The 21,502-nt window shown below is 37.8% G+C and overlaps 1 protein-coding gene and 1 pseudogene across 3 annotated transcripts in view; both read left to right on the plus strand.

Annotated features, from left to right (window-relative positions):
* LOC106870387 (tetraspanin-33) overlaps positions 1–21,502 on the plus strand; it is a 176,815-nt gene that overhangs the window by 135,612 nt on the left and 19,701 nt on the right. For all 3 annotated transcript variants that reach the window (XM_014916430.3, XM_014916431.3, XM_052978563.2), the window contains 3 exons: positions 3,632–3,820; positions 8,977–9,165; positions 14,078–14,212. In XM_014916430.3, coding sequence (XP_014771916.1) covers positions 3,632–3,820; positions 8,977–9,165; positions 14,078–14,212 — 513 coding nt within the window. The remainder of the gene's footprint in view (positions 1–3,631; positions 3,821–8,976; positions 9,166–14,077; positions 14,213–21,502) is intronic.
* LOC149137186 (S-phase kinase-associated protein 2-like) lies at positions 14,505–15,901 on the plus strand (annotated as a pseudogene).

Below are 21,502 nucleotides of genomic sequence, written 5' to 3' on the forward strand. Positions count from 1 at the left end.
TATATATATATATATATATATATATATATATATATATATATATATATATATATATATACATATATATATATATATATATATATATATATAAAATAAGTGGGCCGGAAGATGTGATACGTAATCAAAGGTTTGAGTTCAGAAAGTTCCACACTCCGCTTCTACACCCACCATGATTAGACAAAAACCATCAAACCACCAGATAGGCTAGCATGTAGAATAAGAGTCATGTTATAGTAATAATAAACACAGAAAATATTGAATTTTTAACCTTTATAAAACATACATGTGTTTCGGTAAATTAACTGTCATTGCTTTGCAAGCCAATTAGAAAAATGGTATAATACAATCAAAACACCTCCTCAGTATTCGCAGCAAAAAATACAAAGCTTAGAGGAACGTTTGCCCTAAAATATTCCAGTTATGCAAATCACACTCAGCATCATTGGTATGATAAAATAGGGGTTGACAGAGTTTGAATTTGTAGGATGGCATTAATAGGAGCGAGACAAAAAGTCAATCTGAGGAGGGCAGTGGAATCCACACCTTCTTTATACATATTCAGGTGCACACACACACACACACACACACACACACACACACACACACACACACACATACATACACACACACACATGCACATACACAGTTTGTAACTGCACACATATATACACAGTAGAGGAGAGAGGAAAATAAAATAATCTTGACGCAACAACAACAATGACAATAATAAAGCAATAACAGCAACTACAGTATGAAGTATCAGTGGCTTATATAAGAAAGTGAACTGAGACAATAGTTTAATGCCTCTGGCAGGTTTGTGGTAACAGTTTTAAAATTCTTCCTCTTAGGCAGACTTTACCTGGGATATTAAAGTCCATAGATATGCTTGTAATCCCTAGCAGTAGCAGGTTGTACACTACATACTCCTGCACACATCCACTCACATGCATCTACCTATGTGCATATATGTGCATGCATATGGGCATGCACACACAGACACACACATGCATACACATGCCAACAGGATGGTTTTCCATACATAATGGTGTGCTGGGTGCTTTTTTTTTTTGCAGTTCCATGTAAAAGCACCCACCACACTCTGCAGAGTAGTTAGAGTTAAGAAGGGCATCCAGCCATAGAAACCATGACAAATCAAACTGGAGTTTGGTGCAGCTCTGTTCAAACCGTCCACCCCATGCCAGCATGGACAATAAACATTAAATGATGATGATGAAAGGAAAGGGCTTTGACTGTTCCCTCTAGAATACCATAGTTCAACAGCTAGAGACTTCAGATTCACTCCTCACTAACAGAAGTTGAATAGTAAGCACATAAAGGGATTCATGGAATAGCAGAATATTGTTGCTACTAATACAAGGCTTCAGAACCATTCATGCAAGCTCTGGATATAGTGTCATACTTGGGGCAGCCTCACTCAGTTCTGCTGCATCCTAACTGGAAAGAAGTGCATTAAAAACATTAAACATTCATGTGCACACAACACTTTTGAGGGCATTAAATCTAACCATAGAACTGTTTCATACAAAAGTCACATAAGTTACAAGAAGGACAAAGTACCAGTTAGAAATCCTATGAAACCAATCAACTGAGCAAAAGCAACAGGTCTATGTAATGAGTTTACTGTTGCATTACACAAGTTCATTCCTCTTTGTAACAGGCTTAAGAACAAGAATTGTAGTTAAGAACACAAATTTTTATATGATAGCCTAACCTCTACCAGTAGAGATATAACACTAGAATTGCTTCCAAAGAAACGAAGAAAGACAACTAACCTTTGCTTCCAATGAGAAGGTAACAGGAACCAGAAAGGATTTGAAGAAAACAACCCAGAAATACTAATCTATGTTCTCCAAGAGTAATGAAAGGAATCTCAGTTCAGCTAAAATTTCACTTAGTCGAGCATACAAAGAGGCACTAGAAATACATTAAATCCAAACCTAAAGAATGCAACAACCTCTACAAAGGGTAGCTTTGAGGAAACTTAGTAACAAGAGATCTGCAGTGATTCTGCATTTTTGGGGGGAAACCACTGACTAGTCCCTAAATGCTTGGTTTCAGTACTTTAAATAGTTACTTGGTAACACAGAGTTATGTAACACCAAATTTGATGACAATCCTTTCTTCAACCACAAAGCTGGAGATAGCATGCCAATCCAGATTGGCCCATTTACCACTGAAGAGCTTCAAAAATGCCCCAAAAGGTTGAGAAACAACAAAACATGAGATGTGATTTACATCTCACCCATTATCTAGAAGTGTTTACTCTTCCAGAAACATCTGTAAGACTTCTGCAATGAAATCATTAAAGCAAACAAATCAATGGCTTTTTTTAAAGTCTTCAGTTATTCTACCTTCAAAAAATGATGATCTTTACTTACCTCAGAATTACAAAGAATTACACTCTCACTCTTAGCCTAAAAATTCTATAACTTTTTGCTATCTAATAGAATTACCCCTCACATTGATCCTTATTCTAAGACGGAGCCAAAACAGCTTCTGCAAATGTAGACCAACACACCTACGGATCCTTGCCTATATAAGAATTATGTGTGTGTGTGTGTGTGTGTGCGAGGAGAGAGAGAGAGAGAGAAAGAGTCATGGCCAATGTCAGTGTCACATAACTGACACCTGTGCTAGTGGTATGTAAAAGCACCCTTCAAACGTAGGGCCTCATGGAGGCAATAATAAGTGACCGAGACCTTTGGCAATATGCTTTACTTGGAAAGACTTGTCAAGCCAAGTGATATCATAGTTGTGGCTGATGCCGATGCTATGTAACTGGCACCATTGCTGGTGGCACATAAGAAACACCCACTACACTCTTGAAGTGGTTGGCTTTAGGAAGGGCATCTAGCTGTAGAAACCATGCCAAGTCAGATAGGAACCTGGTGCAGCTTCCCAGCTTACAAGTTTTCAGTTAAACCATCCAACCCATGCCAGCATGGAAAATGGAAGTTAAAGGATGATGATGATGATGATGATGATGATGATGATGATGATGATGATGATGATGTCGATGATAGATATGTATATATATATATATATATATATATATATATATATATATATATATATATGTATATATATATATATGTATATATATATATATCCACATACACACACACACACACCCATGCACATACGGACTCACACATACATATGTGTATGTATGCATAAGTTTGTGAGGTGCGTGACGTTCTGTAATGTAAATGGCCTAACTATTTGCAGCAACACTAACGTCCAATAAATCTGCCACCCATCTAATCCCCTACCATAACCTTTTCACCTCTAGACTGTTTGTCCATGTATGGAAGCTGCTTTGCATCTCCTTGAGATATTCTGTTATTAGCATCAGGTTATCAGTATAGGAAGTAATCAAGTACTATCTGAATACCTAGTGAAATTTATGACCTTCAGCACATGAATACAAACATACAGACAGACAGACAGACAGACAGACAGACAGACACACACACACACACACACACACACACACACACAAAACAAATCACACACACACAATGTTCTTCCTTATTTATATCTACTTTACATTAAAATTTTTCAATTGTACAAACAGTATATAAATTGCTTATTTTCTTTTCTTTTTCAGGTTGTAGCAGTTATAGCAATTGTGATTAGTTATTATATTCTCTTAGGAACAAAAAAAGTTGTGACTGACGCTATAGATTTTATTTTGGACCCTGCCATTGTCCTTTTTATAGTAGCATCAATAACATGTATTATGGCTGTATTTGGATGTATTGGAACCATTAAAGGGAATAGGTATTTACTAAGAGTGGTAAGTAATTTCACATTATACTTTTGCTTTAAGTTAGGTCTATAATCTGGTTTTGATTGATTGTTGTAATCATTTCTCTTCATTTCAGTTTATATTTTATTAAATGCAATTTACAGCATTTGCAGGTGACACGTAAAATATACCATTTCGAGCGTGGCCGTTGATCGTTACCAACGTCGCCTTCCTGGCACTTGTGCCGGTGGCACGTGAAAAGACAGTTGAGCGAGATCGTTGCCAGTACCGATGGACTGGCTCCTGTGCATGTGACATGTAAAATACACCATTTCAAGCGTGGCTGTTGCCAGTAAGACATTCGAGCGAGATCGTTGCCAGTACCGATGGACTGGCTCCTGTGCAGGTGACATGTAAAATACACCATTTCGAGCGTGGCTGTTGCCAGTAAGACATTCGAGCGAGATCGTTGCCAGTACCGATGGACTGGCTCCTGTGCAGGTGACATGTAAAATACACCATTTCGAGCGTGGCTGTTGCCAGTAAGACATTTGAGCGAGATCGTTGCCAGTACCGATGGACTGGCTCCTGTGCAGGTGACATGTAAAATACACCATTTCGAGCGTGGCTGTTGCCAGTAAGACATTCGAGCGAGGTCGTTGCCAGTGCTGATGGACTGGCTCCTGTGCAGGTGGCACGTAAAATACACCATTTCGAGTGTGGCCATTGCCAGTACCCACCTGACTGGCCCTCGTGCCGGTGGCATGTAAAATCACCCACTACACTCTCGGAGTGGTTGGCGTTAGGAAGGGCATCCAGCTGTAGAAACTCTGCTAAATCAGATTGGAGCCTGGTGTCGCCTCCTGATCCACCAGTCCTCAGTCAAATCGTCCAACCCATGCTAGCATGGAAAGCAGACATTAAACGACGATGATGATGATGATGAATCTCATCAGATGCTCATCTCTCAGAAACAAATCCAAGAGCCACACCAGAGATCATTGCAAGGAAATACTTGCTCCTGTCCTCCAGTAAATATTTTTTAAAAGTACAGTGGAAGACATGTACTATGTATCTTCTGATCTCAAGATGACATGGAGTTATTTTCAGTTAAGAACCACACAACTAAGAGTGGGTTGTTCTGTGCTGTATTTTTTCTTTACTTGTTAGGTCTGGAGGAAAGAGTTGTATTTAAGGTCTTTGCATGTGTCTATATTTTTATATTGTTGAGTAGCACATTATTAATCATGACATATTAGGTCAGAATATTACTGAGTTTCATGCCAACTATTGCACTTGGCAATATTAATGATTCCTCAGACATGCTGGCTGGAAGTGTAGAATATCTAGAAATGCTTGAGAGCAGAATATCTAGAAATTTCTTTAGTAGTATCATTAATATCTTAACTGCTTATTTTTTATTTATTTTTTTCTGGTGTTGTCTAAGAATGAAGAAAAGCATTTGTAGCTCTAAGACTAGTGGGAAGCAGGAAGTTATTATCAGATAAAACTTTGCCCAAATATTTACAAAAGAGTGGATTCTTTTGAAGATATTCAAGAGCAGATTACCCATAGCAGGAACAATGCCTCTGACCTACTTCCACACAGTTTCCATCTCCCAAATGTCACTCACAAAGTGTTGGTCAGCTTGAGGCTATAGGAAGACATTTGGCTAAGGTTCCACTCAAAGCTACATACTTCAAAACTGGACTTCTGAACTGGCCCACACATCTATGCTTGTGTTTTCTGTTGATAATGTTTCACATGAAAGACTCTATTTTATCTATTTAGCTGGTACACTTAAGCTCTTCATAAATACTCTATCTTAATTCTTTAGTCTTAACATTAGAATTCTATAAAAATCCAAGGATATAATACCTCTGGTGCTTGAATTATCTTGTGGTGGGTAAAACAGTACAGTTAAAATCATCATCATCATCATCATCGTTTAACGTCCGCTTTCCATGCTAGCATGGGTTGGACGATTTGACTGAGGACTGGTGAAACCGGATGGCAACACCAAGCTCCAGTCTAATTTGGCAGAGTTTCTACAGCTGGATGCCCTTCCTAACGCCAACCACTCAGAGAGTGTAGTGGGTGCTTTTACGTGTCACCCGCACGAAAACGGCCACGCTCGAAATGGTGTCTTTTATGTGCCACCCGCACAAGCCAGTCCAGGGGCACTGGCAACGATCTCGCTCGAAAATCCTACGGGAGCCAGTCAGGCGGTACTAGCAACGGCCACGCTCAAGATGGTGCATCTCATGTGCCACCCGCACAAGAACCAGTCCAGGGGCACTGGCAACGATCTTACTTGGCTTGCCGGGTCTTCTCACGCACAGCACATTTCCAAAGGTCTCGGTCAGTAGTCATCGCCTCGGTGAGGCCCAATGTACGAAGGTCTTGCCTCACCACCTCAGCCCAGGTCTTCCTGGGCCTACCTCTTCCACGGGTTCCCTCAACTGTTAGGGTGTGGCACTTTTTCACGCAGCTATCCTCATCCATTCTCACCACATGTCCATACCAGCGCAATCGTCTCTCTTGCACACCACAACTGATGCTTCTAATGTTCAGCTTTTCTCTCAAGATACTTACACTCTGACGGGTATTCACATTGACATTACACATCCAACGGAGCATACTGGCTTCATTCCTTGCGAGCTTACGTATGTCCTCAGCAGTTACAGCCCATGTTTCACTGCCATGTAGCATGGCTGTTCGTACGCATGCGTCATACAGTCTGCCTTTTACTCTGAGTGAGAGTCCCTTTGTCGCCAGCAGGGGTAAGAGCTCTCTAAACTTTGCCCAGGCTATTCTTATTCTAGCAGCTACACTTTCAGCGCACCCACCCCCACTACTAACTTGGTCGCCCAGATAGCGGAAGCTATCGACTACCTCTAGTTTTTCACCCTGGAATGAGATAGAAGTTGTTTCCTGTTTGTTTACAGTCTTTATTGCACCTGAACATCTGCCACAAACAAAAACTAACTTGCTAGTTAACCTGCCTTTGATGTTGCTGCACCTCTTATGTGTCCATAGCTTGCACCGGGTACATCTTATAGAGTTACTACCTACTCCTTTTCTACATACTGAGCAGGGCCATCTACCTGAAGGGGTTTGTGTTTTATCTACCTTCCTACTTATTAGGATTTTGGTTTTAGCTAGGTTGACTCTAAGGCCCTTCAATTCCAGACCTTGCTTCCACACCTGAAACTTCTCCTCTAGTTCTGATAGTGACTCCGCAATTAGGGCAAGGTCATCAGCATAGAGGAGCTCCCAGGGGCAACCTGTCTTGAACTCCTTTGTGATTGCCTGGAGGACTATGATAAATAAGAGGGGGCTGAGGACGGAACCTTGGTGGACCCCTACCTCTACCCGGAATTCATTGCTGTACTCATTTCCAACCCTCACCTTACTGGCAGCATCTCTGTACATGGCTCGCACAGCTCTCACTAACCATTCTTCTATCCCAAGTTTCCTCATTGACCACCAGATAAGGGATTGGGGGACCCTGTCAAAGGCTTTCTCCATGTCAACGAAAGCCAGGTACAGAGGTTTATCCTTAGCTAGGTATTTCTCCTGCAACTGTCTCACTAGAAATAAGGCATCAGTAGTGCTTTTACCTGGCACGAACCCAAACTGCATCTCATCTAAATTGATTCGCTCCCTAATTAGTTGGGCTATGACCCTCTCTGTAACTTTCATAACCTGATCTAACAGCTTGATGCCTCTGTAATTATTTGTATCTAAAGCGTCCCCTTTACCGTTGTAGCAGTTGACTATGATGCTGCTACACCAGTCATTGGGTATGACTCCTTCGTGTATCACCTGGTTCGTAATACGGGTGACTAGGCTATAGCCAACACTGCCAGATATTTTGAGCATCTCTGCAGTGATTCCTGATGGGCCGGGGGCTTTCCCGGTCTTCATACTCTTAATTGCTTTATCTACCCTGGTACTATCAACTCGGATAGCTGGTCCCTCTATTGGGTCGACATACGGCAGGCTCTCTTTCTCCCATTCATTCTCTTTATTAAGCAATCTATCGTAGTGGCATCTCCAGACCTCTTTCTTTGCATCCTCATTTAATGCAAGCGTACCATCATCCATGCGAACACATTTCTCTCCTACAACATCACTATTCTCTCTCCTACACTGTCTTGCAACACGAAATACCTCGAGTCTTTGGTCCTCACGGCGCAGAACATTGGCAAATCTTTCCTTATCTGCTTCCCCTCTGGCTAAATAAACCTTCTGGCACATTGGTACAATTCCCTGCTACCACCGTTCTTCCAGTCCTTCCAAGCCTGTTTCTTTTGTCTAATAGCCCTGTCTACCTTCCTGTTCCACCACCACGTTACTCTGGGTCGGGAGGGGACCTTACACCACCCACAAATCTGGTCGGTGGCTTTCAACAGGTTGTCCCGCAGAAATCTCCAATTGTCTTCCACGTTGTATGATGCTATATCCCCTTCTATTTCGTTAAATGCTTCAAGTAACTTGTCTCTAAGTCTCTGTCCGTTTGCAGGGTCTTTAAGCTTCCACGCCCTTCTCCTCCAAGCCTGTCTAATTCTGGGCACCCATTTTGCCTTGATCCCAAAGTCGCTAACTACTAATCTATGTTGTGGGGTACATTCTTCGCCAGGGTAGGTTTTGGCATTTATAAGCCGCCCTCTTTCCCTATTTTTGGCGAGGATGTAGTCGATTTGGCTAGAGTGTCTGCTGGAGCGGTAGGTGACTAGGTGACTGGCAGGTTTCCTGAAGTTGGTATTGCAGACCATAAGATCGGTTGCATCACAGAACTCCAGCAGTCTGGTTCCCTCCTCGTTGCGGGAACCGAAGCCATAGCCTCCATGTATGCCATGGAAGCCTCCAGCACGACGTCCGACATGACCGTTGAAGTCTCCAGCCACAAAGAGACTTCAACGGTCATGTCGGACAGCAAAAAAATAGCAGCAACAATTTATAGTATTCAATGTGAAATGGGAAACGTTAGGTTTTTTTGTAATGAAATAAGTAATACTGTCACCCAGCAGGTAATAATTTTGTCAGTGAACCTATTCCTTTTTTTTCTTGTCCTAAACTGGCTGGTGTTTATAATATCTAATAAAATTTTATATCATTATGTTTTAATTTTTATGTTATGCTTTAATCTGTGTGTATTCACTATAATTTCTCTTGTTTTCATTTTTATCTTTTTGCAGTTTTACATTATGCTTGGCTTTATGATAATCATAGAGTTAATTTTTGGAGTACTTATTTGGTTGTTATTCTCTGCCCCTGTGTCCACAGAGAAGTTTATGGATCGTCCCCGACAGCGTCTCACACTAGCTTTGCATAAATACAAAGATGATAGAAAATTAAAGGCTTGGATTGATAGTATACAAACTGAGGTATGTTTCTTTGAAGCTCTGTCAATGAATATTATTTTATATCAAAACACTGTAAAGAAACCATGCCAAAGAAGACACTGGAGAATGATGCAGCCCTTGGACCCATTAGACCTTGTCAAACTGTCCAACCCTTGCCAGTATTGAACATGTATGTTAAATGATAATGATGATGTTGATGCTGATGATGGTGGTGGTGGTGACACATAATGTGCTAGAAGGTCACAGGTTATAGATCATTAAACAGACATCTCATAGATTATAAACTGACAAATAAAAGAGTATAAACCTATGGAAGATAGTTTTTATGCACCAAAGATAATATGCTGATGGATTATAGATTATAACTGACTGATTATAGACCTTAAACTGATAGAACATAGATAAAAAACTAGTGGATCATAAATCATACTCTGACAGAACATAGATCATAGATCATAGACAAGGAGACTATGGAAAGGTAATATTACATCATACATGCAAAGACTGACAGAACATACCATTTAGATTAATAAATCAGATATTGCAAGCTACAAGTCATAGATCATAAGCTGATAAACTAATAGATCATAAACTGATGACAGATCATAGACTGACTGATCGTAGAATTATCACTGGCTGACATCTTAGTCATAGACTGGCAGATTATAGACTGACAGATCACAGACTAACAGATCATTGATTGATAAATGTCATATTATTGAATGATAGACTGACAGATCATAAACTGACAGATCATAGATCATAGATTCACAAATAAAAAATAACTTAGTGGAGTTAGTCTAATGTTTGATTTGGATTTTTTCCCAAATGCAACAATTCAAATCAATAAATGCAATAGTTACAAAGAAAACATATGAAGGATGTGGTCAAACATGGGCTTGATCTTGATGATTAAAACAAACTAAAGAATTAAAAGAGCATATGACAGCTGATTACTATTCTGTAGACAAGTGATTGAAGAAGAGTGTTATCCCATATCTGCTTAACATTACTATGAGAGTACATGGTCTAGTGGTTAGAGTGTTGCACTCATGATTGTGAGATCATGATTTCAATTCCTGGACTGGATGATGCATTGTGTTTTTGAGAAAAACACTTCATCTCATGTTGCTCTGCAATCACTTCGATGCTGATATGTGATACACTGTGCACCTGTTTAGACAATATCGATTTGATGGAAGGAGTGAGCTAATGTACAGCACAAACATTTGAGCACTATAAACACATCATTTGTGCAGGTTGAAACCAACAGGGATCCATTCATTTTCAGACATATTATCATAAAATGATTTCTCTCATAGTAAAATAATAGGAAATAATTGCTTTATATACTAAAGATTAGCTTCATATTCAGTAATGTTAAATGATGGTAGTCTCTTGTTGTCTGAGAAACATGGTTCTGCATTTTCTTGAGTGATTGAGATGTGGATTTGGGAGGAAAGAGAGAAATAAATGCTACAAACATATTTAGTAGAGTTTTGTATATTTTTGCATCAGAAAATTTTTGATTTGCTGTGAGTAGTTTAGGCTAGGACAACCTTGCATGTAAACATTTTTTTGGAAACATTGATTTTAAGAAGTTTTAAGCTTAACCTGTTTAGAATCAATTGACATTTCTATATGGAATTGAATTTCTTCTGAATGGATGGTAGGCAATGACCTGACCTTTTAGAAAGTTATTAGCTACTGTCATTTTAATATTTATTCAGTCAAGATGCCAAAATCTATTCTGTTTCATGTTTATATTTTTTGACTGAATTTAATATGATGGAAGTCTAAGTAACAGTAACAATATTTAACTGTCTTTTTAAAATGTTACATTCAGATGTATATGCAATATATATGTGTATGCAATATATAGTCAAAAAGTGTACCTTGCAATCATAAGGTTCTAGGTTCAACCCTACTATGTGTCATCTTGGAGCAAATGTCTTTTTCTATAACCTTGTGTCAACTCAAGCCTTGTGAGTGAAGGGTAGAGAGAAAGTGTGTGAAAGTCCATTGAATGGATTGTATCTGTAATTCAAAGTTTCAGTGTTGTCACTTACTGTCATGTTGATTCTACTCATCTGAGAATTATGTTAAAAGTACATGTGCCTATGGAATATTCAACCACTTATGCACTAATTTGATGAGCAGAAAATTCAATTGATCAAACAGCTGAATACCCATCGTTGAAACCAACAGGGATCCATTTATTCTCAGACACATTATCATAAAATGATTTCACTCATGATAAAATAATAGGAAATAATTGCCTTATATATCACAATTTAGCTTCCTATTCAGTAATGTTAAGTGATGGTAGTCACTTGTAGTTGGAGAAAGATGGTTCTGCAGTTTCTTGCTGAACGATTTGTGGAAATGTTAAGCAGATATGAGATAACACTCTCCTTCAGTGAAATACTAGTATATCACAGGTAATATTTCTAGAAATATTAAAGTGGTGAGCTTGTAGAATTGTTAACTTGCTGAGCAAAATGCTTTGTAGCATTTCATCCATTTTTACATTCTAGGTTCAAATTTCACTGAGGGCCCACTTTGCCTTTCATCCATTTGGGGTTGATAAAATAAGTACCAGTTGAGTACTGGGATTGATGTTATAGACTTAACCCTTCCCCCCAAAATTGCTGGTATTGTGCCAAAATTTGAAACCAATATTTCTAGAAGTATTGGTATCTATGGCACACTCTAAAGGAAACATTGAGTTATGTTGACCAGTTATAAATTCAAGAAAATGTCTATTGTAGATATAAATTCATTGGCCCACAAATAAGTTGATAGACACAAACATCTGTCTGGTCTAAGCATGTTTATAAAACTTAAACAAAGGAGAAAGATATGCATTCAGGACCATTTTTGGAGCCTCCGAGATTAGTAGAAGGAAGGCTGGAATTTATCCTCAGTCACGTGGCTCAAATGTTTACCGCAGAGTGGACTCTACTGAAATCACCCACGACCCAGACAGTGGTGTGAAACTGGGCAATGAACTAAATCTATCACCCACGGGCAAAAAAAAAAGACTCCCTGATGAGCTTCTGCAAATTTTCCTTCCACCAAGTTTTGCTCATAAAGCAATGAAATTTGGTAGAAAGAAACTGTGTGGAAACTATGGTAGAAGGCACTTTAGGTTCACTTTATTGCTGATGTGAGAGAGTGAACCCTAGACCACATAATTGTGAAGTAAACTTCCTCCCCACACAACCTTCCTTTACCCTTTTTGCTACAGCACTTCAAGATTAGTTGACCCATATTTCACCAAATTAACATGTCCAGATGTCCCAGTTTTATGGTATTCATCCTAGAATTAAACAATAATCTGATGTCCTGAAAGAATACTTCATGATGGTGTTTTGTTCTTTGTTTTTTTTTTTTTTTAATCTTAATATTAATTTCAAAAATAAATTGTTTTGTCTTCTTGTAAATATTTTTCAGTTTTTTTTTGTGTTGTTGTTTTTAAATTAAAAAAATTTGTTCATTCAATTATTTTAACCATCAACTTCAGAAATTAGTCATGTGCTTTTTATGTTTTTATACATCAGGATTTTAACCATTTTAAATTTAATTAATTTTTTAATAAATGATTTAGCGGAGCACACTATTTATAATTCTTATTCTCATACTTAAAAGGCATTTTATGAGTGTGAAAGTGTGTATATGTGTGTGCAAGTGTGAGTGCATTTGTGTGTGCATGTGTGTGCATGTGCATGCATATTGAGTGTGTATGTGCATGTGTATGCATGTGCATGTCTATGCATATGCATGTGTGTGTGTGTGTGTGTGTGTGTGTGTGTGTGTGTGTGTGTGTGTGTGTGTGTGTCTGTCTGTGTGTCTGTGTGCACATGTGTGTAAACTGATATCTTACCTGTCTTATTTGTGTATTGGAAAATATGATCTTTTCAGGATACAATTATGTCATTAACTGAGTTATTTGAAATGTCTTCCATCAGTCATACATGTATCTGCCTTGTTTAAAACTGAGAATTGTGACTTATATTTACTTTTTTCTGTAGATTTGAGCAAATTTTACTCCTTCACTACTTTTTTTATTGTTTATAATATTTGTGCATATTTCAAGTGAAATCACTTAGCTTACAAAAGCTGTAGTATTTTTGACATTTGTAAATTCCATTCAAATGGCAAGGATTTGGAAATACTTATTTAATTTCTATTCATAACTACTTAAAAGATGGGCTTTATATCCGTGTGTATCTCTGTACAGCCAGATGACTGCGCCATTGGGTACTAAAATTGCCATATACACAGTACAGTACCAACAACAGAATATGACTTGTTGACCAGCTAGCAGGCTTGGTCAGCTGCAAATTTCTGTCTAGTATTTTGACAGAAATGAAATTTAGCTTTTTGTTTGATACTATGTTTATGACTCACTAATTATTCAGCTACGAATCAACATATACAGTATATTGTGATTACAGTAAAGTGACACCTTAACTTATTAATACTTTACTTCATTAATTCTACTTCACTGATGTACAATGAAGCAAACAGTGAACTAATACTGTATTTTCTAGCATATAAGTCAACGTAGAATACAAGGTAAACATGTAGTGTAAACATTCAAGCATTGTCACTGTCTTTCCAAGTCCTGCCACCTTTCACATGGAAGTTTTCCTCCTCCAAAGATGTCTTGGTGAATAAGTTTGAGCTACTTTTTTTGACAATAAATTTTGGTCTGGAAAATTTGACTTGTATTCTGGAAAATATGATATTGTTTTGTTACAGAACTGTAGAATTAATGCAAAGTAAAGAATCAAATAGCTGCTTTATATTACCTAGTATGATTTTATAACAATATAAGCACCTAGTACGATTATAATAATATAGTCTCAATACAAGAATGGATTCACTATTGTCTAATATAAGTTTTTTTTCTTCTTGTCTTTTTTAGTTTAAATGCTGTGGCATATCTCACAGTGAATATGGTTATAGAGATTGGCAAGCTAATATCTATTTCAACTGCTCTCGGTTTAATCCAAGTTCAGAACGATGTGCAGTACCAATGTCTTGTTGTATTTTTAAATATGTAAGTTCAATCATTTTCCATCAATCTCATTTTATTCTATTCCCAGAATATTTATCTTATTATAAAATTAAAGTCACATGATAATTTATCCTCTGAAAATCCAAACGCATATAATTCAGATATTATTTTCCATTTGAGAATCAGAACAAGTTCAGCAGGTCTAATGAAATGCCATGGATTTAGAAGAATTAAATGCTGCCTATATCAAGGAAAACAAAGAATGGGAAGAAGAATGGTTTCATTCTGATTATGATTGTCAATACTCTAGTTCTGAGTATTTAATCAGCTCAATATGTCATTAGATGTAAGGGAATGTGACCTAAATAGATTATCAATTTTTTTTTTTTGTATTCTTCATTCGTTTTTACGTTTATTTGTTTGATCAAGAAGAGAAAGTTGTATTCATAACCATTGCAGACACTTTGAAACTGATAAAATTTCTATCATTAATGTTTTACTTGAACTGTTGCAAGTTGGCAGCTACAGAAAAATAAATAAATAAAGGCATGCAGGGAGAGAATGCCTGAAAGCCAACGTCCTAAGAAGGCAGGACTGGATGTAATGGGTAATACACACACACACACACACACACACACACACACACACACACACACACACACACACTGCTACATTATATGTGTATTGAGATAGCTTAGATTTTGGAGGCACACTGTGTACACGTTTATATTTAGAAGGAGTTTCTTTGTCAATATGGCTCAAGTTTAGCTGAGATACTTCCTGACTTGTTTCTTCTGAAAATCTTCAAATATTGACTCAACATTTATACTTACCAAGTGTGCACAAATGTGTAGAAAAATGGCAGAGAATCATGGAATCTGAATGCCTTCGGAAGTACCTGGATCTTGGCAGCAAAACATTAACTGAAGGAGTTCCTGAACAGAGGTGTTATTGTACTCAGACTAACAAGAGCAGAGATATCTTCTCCATTCTACTCCAGTCCAACGAGTGTCTTTAGTACTACTAATCTTTCTTAATTACATTACTTAGATGTGAGTTTAGTAAATGTTTTTATGAAAGAGTTAAGTGAAATTGTAACCAAGTGCTATGATTTGTGAAAATTGAGTCTTGAAAGTTGTGAAATAAATGATGCTGTGTGTAGTTATATTAGTGAAAACTCAAGGTTCTGGATATGTGTACGACCAGAGGAATCACAGATGATAGTCTCATGCCTATTGCTTCGTACTGTCGAAAACTGGCATCTTTAAATCTTGCCTGGATGAGACTTGAACAACACAGCTTCATGTGTCTTAGCTTATGTTTACCTGAAAGTTTACTCAAAATAAATTCTAAATATTAGTGGGCTCTGAGAAAATTTGACAGATGAATACATTATCCAGTTCTAGAAGACTTCCCAACCTTTGATTTCAGTGATTCCTCATTTATCAAAGAAAATTCTGTCAATGTAATTATTTGTTTGAAGAACTTAGATCACCTTTCTTTGACAAGATGTAATCATATCTTACAAGTTTTACTTAATTCCTTGAGAAACTTACCTCAGATGTCTTTAACATTTATAGAATGTTACCTGATGGAATGTTGCAACATCTCAGTAATGTCCTTAGTAAAGTGGCGATAAATAAATGTCCCTTCCCAAAGATTTCTCAGCTTATGACTGCTGTCCATAGAACCAGTATCTAGGGATAAAGAGTCAGAGATAATCTTCTATGAAGTTCTTGTGATTAATCTTCTTTTCTTTTTCTTCTTTCACCACTCATTTCTCAGCCACTCATCATTAACATTTTAATTGAACTGATATAAATAAATGCAAGGAAGGCCATTATTCTCAGATGTTTGTTCTTGAATCTCAGCAGTTGAAAGAATTAACTTACAGATCTTTGTTGTACCACTCAGGCTGGGATTTCTACCATGATTCATGATAGCGCATTGTATTATTATATTCTAATCTCTTTGTATTTCATAAAGGAGGTCATGAATAAGAGATTCAAAACATTTGAATTGGCAGAAAATTGGTGCAGATTAAAGAGGCAGCCAGAAGATTGATACCAGAGAGCTAACCTCAGCAAAAGCATGAGTAAAAGTAGCAGCAAAGTACAAAGAAAAGAGAGTTGGGGCAAGAATGTCACCCTGCTTGACACCATTCTCTACAGGGATGGGTCCTGCCATGCCACCACCAACATTGACCCAAGCCTCCATTCCATCGTGCAATGATTTAATTATAGATGCAAAGTGATCACATATAATAGACATGGACATACTCAAACACCTCATCAACCAAATATCACCATCACACATTTATATACTCTTTTACTTGTTTCAGTCATTTGACTGCGGCCATGCTGGAGCACCACCTTTAGTCGAGCAAATCAACCCCAGAACTTATTCTTTGTAAGCCTAGTACTTATTCTATCGGTCTCTTTTTGCCGAACCGCTAAATTACGGGGACGTAAACACACCACCATCGGTTGTCAAGCGATGGTGGGGGGACAAACATAGACACCCAAACGCACATACATACATATATATATACATATATTCGACGGGCGTCTTTCAGTTTCCGTCTACCAAATCCACTCACAAGGCTTTGGTCGGCCCGTGGCTATAGTAGAAGACACTTGCCCAAGGTGCCACGCAGTGGGACTGAACCCAGAACAATGTAGCTGGTAAGCAAGCTACTTACCACACAGCCACTCCTGTGCCTATAAATATAAATACATTTTTTAAAAAATAAATTTTTGCTAAATTTTATTAAAGGGCACCCTGTCTCGTGGAACCTCTTCCTCACCACCAGAAATTTTTCAAGGAATGATGGAGTTACTTGGACCTCATTTGGGAAATGCAACTATGGATCAATCATAGCAATCAAATTGTATTTCTTTCATAATGATTTTCAGATGTTTCATCCTTCAGGGATATTAATTTTCTACATATATTTAGTCATTTATGAACGAATTTTCTAAAGTAATTTTTCAGATAAAATCATCTAGTGACTTATTATCCATTCACTGGATAATTGCTTGATTGATTTTTTTGTTATACCAACATGTTTTTATAATGCTAAATATACAAATCTATTTACATGTTGTCAACATGATTGAGTTTTCTGTTTAACGGAGTTGTTCTTTATTTAATTACTAGATAATTACTTGATTGATTTTTCTTGTTTTGTTTACATATTTCCAAAATATCATAAGTACAAATCTGTTTACATGCTGTCAACATGGTTGATATTTAGTTGTAGCTAGAAGGTACATGTTTACACATTTATTTTAAAGTAATAGCTAATAGTGGTCCAGCTATATTTTGAAATAGGAAACGTATCACTATTTAGTGAACAATAACCCTTAACTTACACACAGGCACACATCTGGTATCTGGCCTCCTCTTCCTCCTCATCTCCATCATTGGCATCACCATCACCATCGCCACCATCGCTGCCATCGCCGTCATTGTCGTCGTCGTTGTCATCATCATCATCATCATAATCATCAGTGCCATTAGGAATTCACAGCACATATCAAAATAGACTGTCAACACATGGACCTATAGATAGTCATATGATCTGCTAGACATAGCAGCCACAGTTCTCTCAAATAACATCATTTTTTAACCCTTTAGTGTTTGCATTATTCTGCCAAAATTAATGCTTTTTCATCCACATTGTTTTGAACTAATCATGCATTATCTTGTAGCTATAAGATTTTGATGAGGTAGCTGTTAATTTTTAAAACGATATTGTAGGGTTGGTGTGAGAGACCAGATTTGGCCAGTTTGAACATAAAACAAGCAGAATACTTTTGGCCGGATATGGCCGGTTTAAATGCTAAAGGGTTAAAAAAGCAGTGGCACATTAAATAATGTAGGGATAGCTATAGCTGGAAAACCTTTTGATCATAGGTTTGCTCGAATATTATTATGATAGACTATTGCCATTTGTATGAACAAATGTCTGTTGATCATAAAATAAACATTGTTTTGCTATTAGTGGTCTAACAAGGTATATTTTGTTCATAATGCTAATTTCATGATCCTGCATTGCATTTAACTGAGAAGAGACATTTATGTAATGGTTGTGGTAAAAGCTGCAAATCATCAGCTGGACTAAAAAGTCATCTTTGCTTTGCAGCTCATTTTGACTGTTTTCTATCTTCTACATGTGTGTGCACATGTGTTTATGTGTGTTCATATGTTTGTGTCAGTGCTTATGCATATGTTTATGCATGTGTTTATATGTGTGTGAGAGATTACTTAAGTTTTTATTCTACTTCTATCAGTTTTGGTAAATTGACTGATAATAAAAACTAAAATTCAATAAAAAAGAATTAAAATAAAAAATTAATTTTAAAAAATCTAACTTATGTATTTTAACATTTTTGTATTGGTTGATACCAGTGTCTTTAAAAAAGAGTTCTTAGAAAAAGAATACTTTATTAATCTGAAGACTAACACTTGTGATAATAGAATTATAGATAATTGACATTAATTAAGAGTAAAATTGAAAATTGTATGAAAAGAAGAAATACAGTAAACGAATCACAGCTTCCATTCTTGACATCCATAATGGAGCATATAGCTTGAAATCTGATAAGATTAAAGGAATCTCATAGAATAATTAAAGACTAAAAAGAGTTTCTGATCTTTCATTTCCATAATCACCTGGAATATTTTGTCTGTATTATATTGGTTTAGACAAAGCTAAAATTTTATTTAAGCCATTTAGTTTCAAATCTTTTTTTTTTTGTCTTTGCTTTATTTTTCTCTCTATTCTTTATTTATTTCTGTATTGTATGAGTAGCTGTTGCATTTGAGCTTCCAATTTAAATCCTTCTGTGCTTGTATCATTCGTATCATAGATAATTTTATGTGAGTAAATGATATTTGCTAATTAATTCTTGGTTATTTTCGTGTGTTGCTGTCAGTCAGGAAAGTGATAGATATGAACTCTGAGATAGATTACATAATTTGTGGTCCTCAGTTTGGCGTCTCACATTTCTGAGTTCGGACATTGGAATGGTTTTTCAGTCTTTCATTTCATCTTTATCTTTCACTTGTTTCAGTCATTATACTGTGGCCATACTGGAGCACCATCTTGAAGAAGTTTAGTCAAGAAGTTAGACCACAGAAACTATAATTTTTTTTTTAAAGCTTGGTATTTATTTTATCAGTCTCTTTGGCTGAACTGCTAAGTTACAAAGATGTAAACACATCAACCCAGGTTGTCAAGCAGTGGTGGGAGTGGGGGCTAAACATGAATGCAAAGAGACACACACACACACACGCATGCGCGCACACACACACCTCTCTTTTACACACATATTCACACTTCAAATGCCGTTTATTGGCTTTTACACTCCTTCCTTCATTATTCATCTATCACCCCTTCCTTTCTCATTCATACAATGCTCTCTTTGCCATTCATCTCCTCTACCTTCACCTCTCACTCAGAGTCTATTTTATATATGTATATATATATATTAAATTATCTCGCTGACATACTACGACGAAATCGCAAGATGCAGATAAGATAGAGATTTTTTATTTATTTACGGCCTCAAACATCTCATAAATACCTTCGCGCTTTAGTTGCCCCCTATTATTTATCTTGTTTCTCTCCATGAAATTCAATTGAATTCAGTTGTTGTCTTAAATTCATGCTTATTCATTTTCTAAGCTTCCTAAATTCATGCTACGTTATATTCTAATCACCCAGAATTCATTGCTCTTTTAAAAATTACGATTTATGCATTGTTATCTCTCAAATATTTAAAATCTACAATTAAGAGCCCTATCTACTCGCTGGCGGTACCTACCCACCACTACCCATTTTCCTTTATTCAAAAATTCTTATCGCTCCTTAAAATTATGGCTTTTAAGTGTTGATTTCTCAGCCCAAGAATTACAGCGTGATGTGCTGCTTGACTGGCCCCCCCCCCTCTCTCTCTCTCTCTTTCTATATATATATGATGATGATGATGATGATCTTTTCTCCCGCCATGCCTCTGTCTACCCCTCCATCCTCTCTCTCTCTCTTTCGTAGTTTTTCCTTAAGGTCTTCAGATGCAGATAAGATAGAGATTTTTTATTTATTTACGGCCTCAAAACATCTCATAAATACCTTCGCGCTTTAGTTGCCCCCTATTATTTATCTTTTCTCTCCATGAAATTCAATTGAATTCAGTTGTTGTCTTAAATTCATGCTTATTCATTTTCTAAGCTTCCTAAATTCATGCTACGTTATATTCTAATCACCCAGAATTCATTGCTCTTTTAAAAATTACGATTTATGCATTGTTGTCTCTCAAATATTTAAAATCTACAATTAAGAGCCCTATCTACTCGCTGGCGGTAACCCGCCCTCCCACCCCCTCCACCGGAAGTTCATTCCTCTGTCATCCCACCCCCTCCACCGGAAGTTCATTCCTCTGTCATCCCACCCCCTCCACCGGAAGTTCATTCCTCTGTCATCCCACCCCCTCCACCGGAAGTTCATTCCTCTGTCATCCCACCCCTCCACCGGAAGTTCATTCCTCTGTCATCCCACCCCCTCCACCGGAAGTTCATTCCTCTGTCATCCCACCCCCTCCACCGGAAGTTCATTCCTCTGTCATCCCACCCCCTCCACCGGAAGTTCATTCCTCTGTCATCCCACCCCCTCCACCGGAAGTTAATTTCTCTCTCATCCCACCCCCTCCACCGGAAGTTCATTCCTCTGTCATCCCGCCCCCTCCACCGGAAGTTCATTCCTCTGTCATCCCACCCCTCCACCGGAAGTTCATTTCTCTGTCATCCCACCCCCTCCACCGGAAGTTCATTCCTCTGTCATCCCGCCCCCTCCACCGGAAGTTCATTCCTCTGCCATCCTGTCAACCTCGGCTGTCTCCCGGAACCCATCTAGTGGCCTTGGCCATCCTCTCCCCTACCTTTGGGTAGCGCATTAAGGTTGAGAAATGTTTGCAGGTTGTAGGTACTGTTTTGCTTATGAATTCTTCCAATTGCAAGTTTTCTTTTCAGGTACACGACACTGCTTTTCCCCTTCCCAGGCTACAGGCCCACACCCCCAACACCCATACTGTTAGGATTGGCACTCTCAACGTCGGCACGCTGAAAGGTAGATCTGGTGAAATTGTTGAGATGCTTGAACGGAGATGTGTAGATATGTGCTGCATCCAGGAAGTAAGATGGAGAGGAGGTTCTGCAAGGTTCCTCACAGGCAAAGAACACAGGTACAAGATTTTCTGGGCAGGGAACACTGACGGGGTCGGGGGCGTAGGAATACTTCTAGCGGAGAAATGGGTGGATAAGGTAATCGAG

Source organism: Octopus bimaculoides, chromosome 2 (genome assembly GCF_046866305.1).
Source record: "Octopus bimaculoides isolate indiv1 chromosome 2, ASM4686630v1, whole genome shotgun sequence".
Taxonomy (NCBI): Eukaryota; Metazoa; Mollusca; class Cephalopoda; order Octopoda; family Octopodidae; genus Octopus; species Octopus bimaculoides.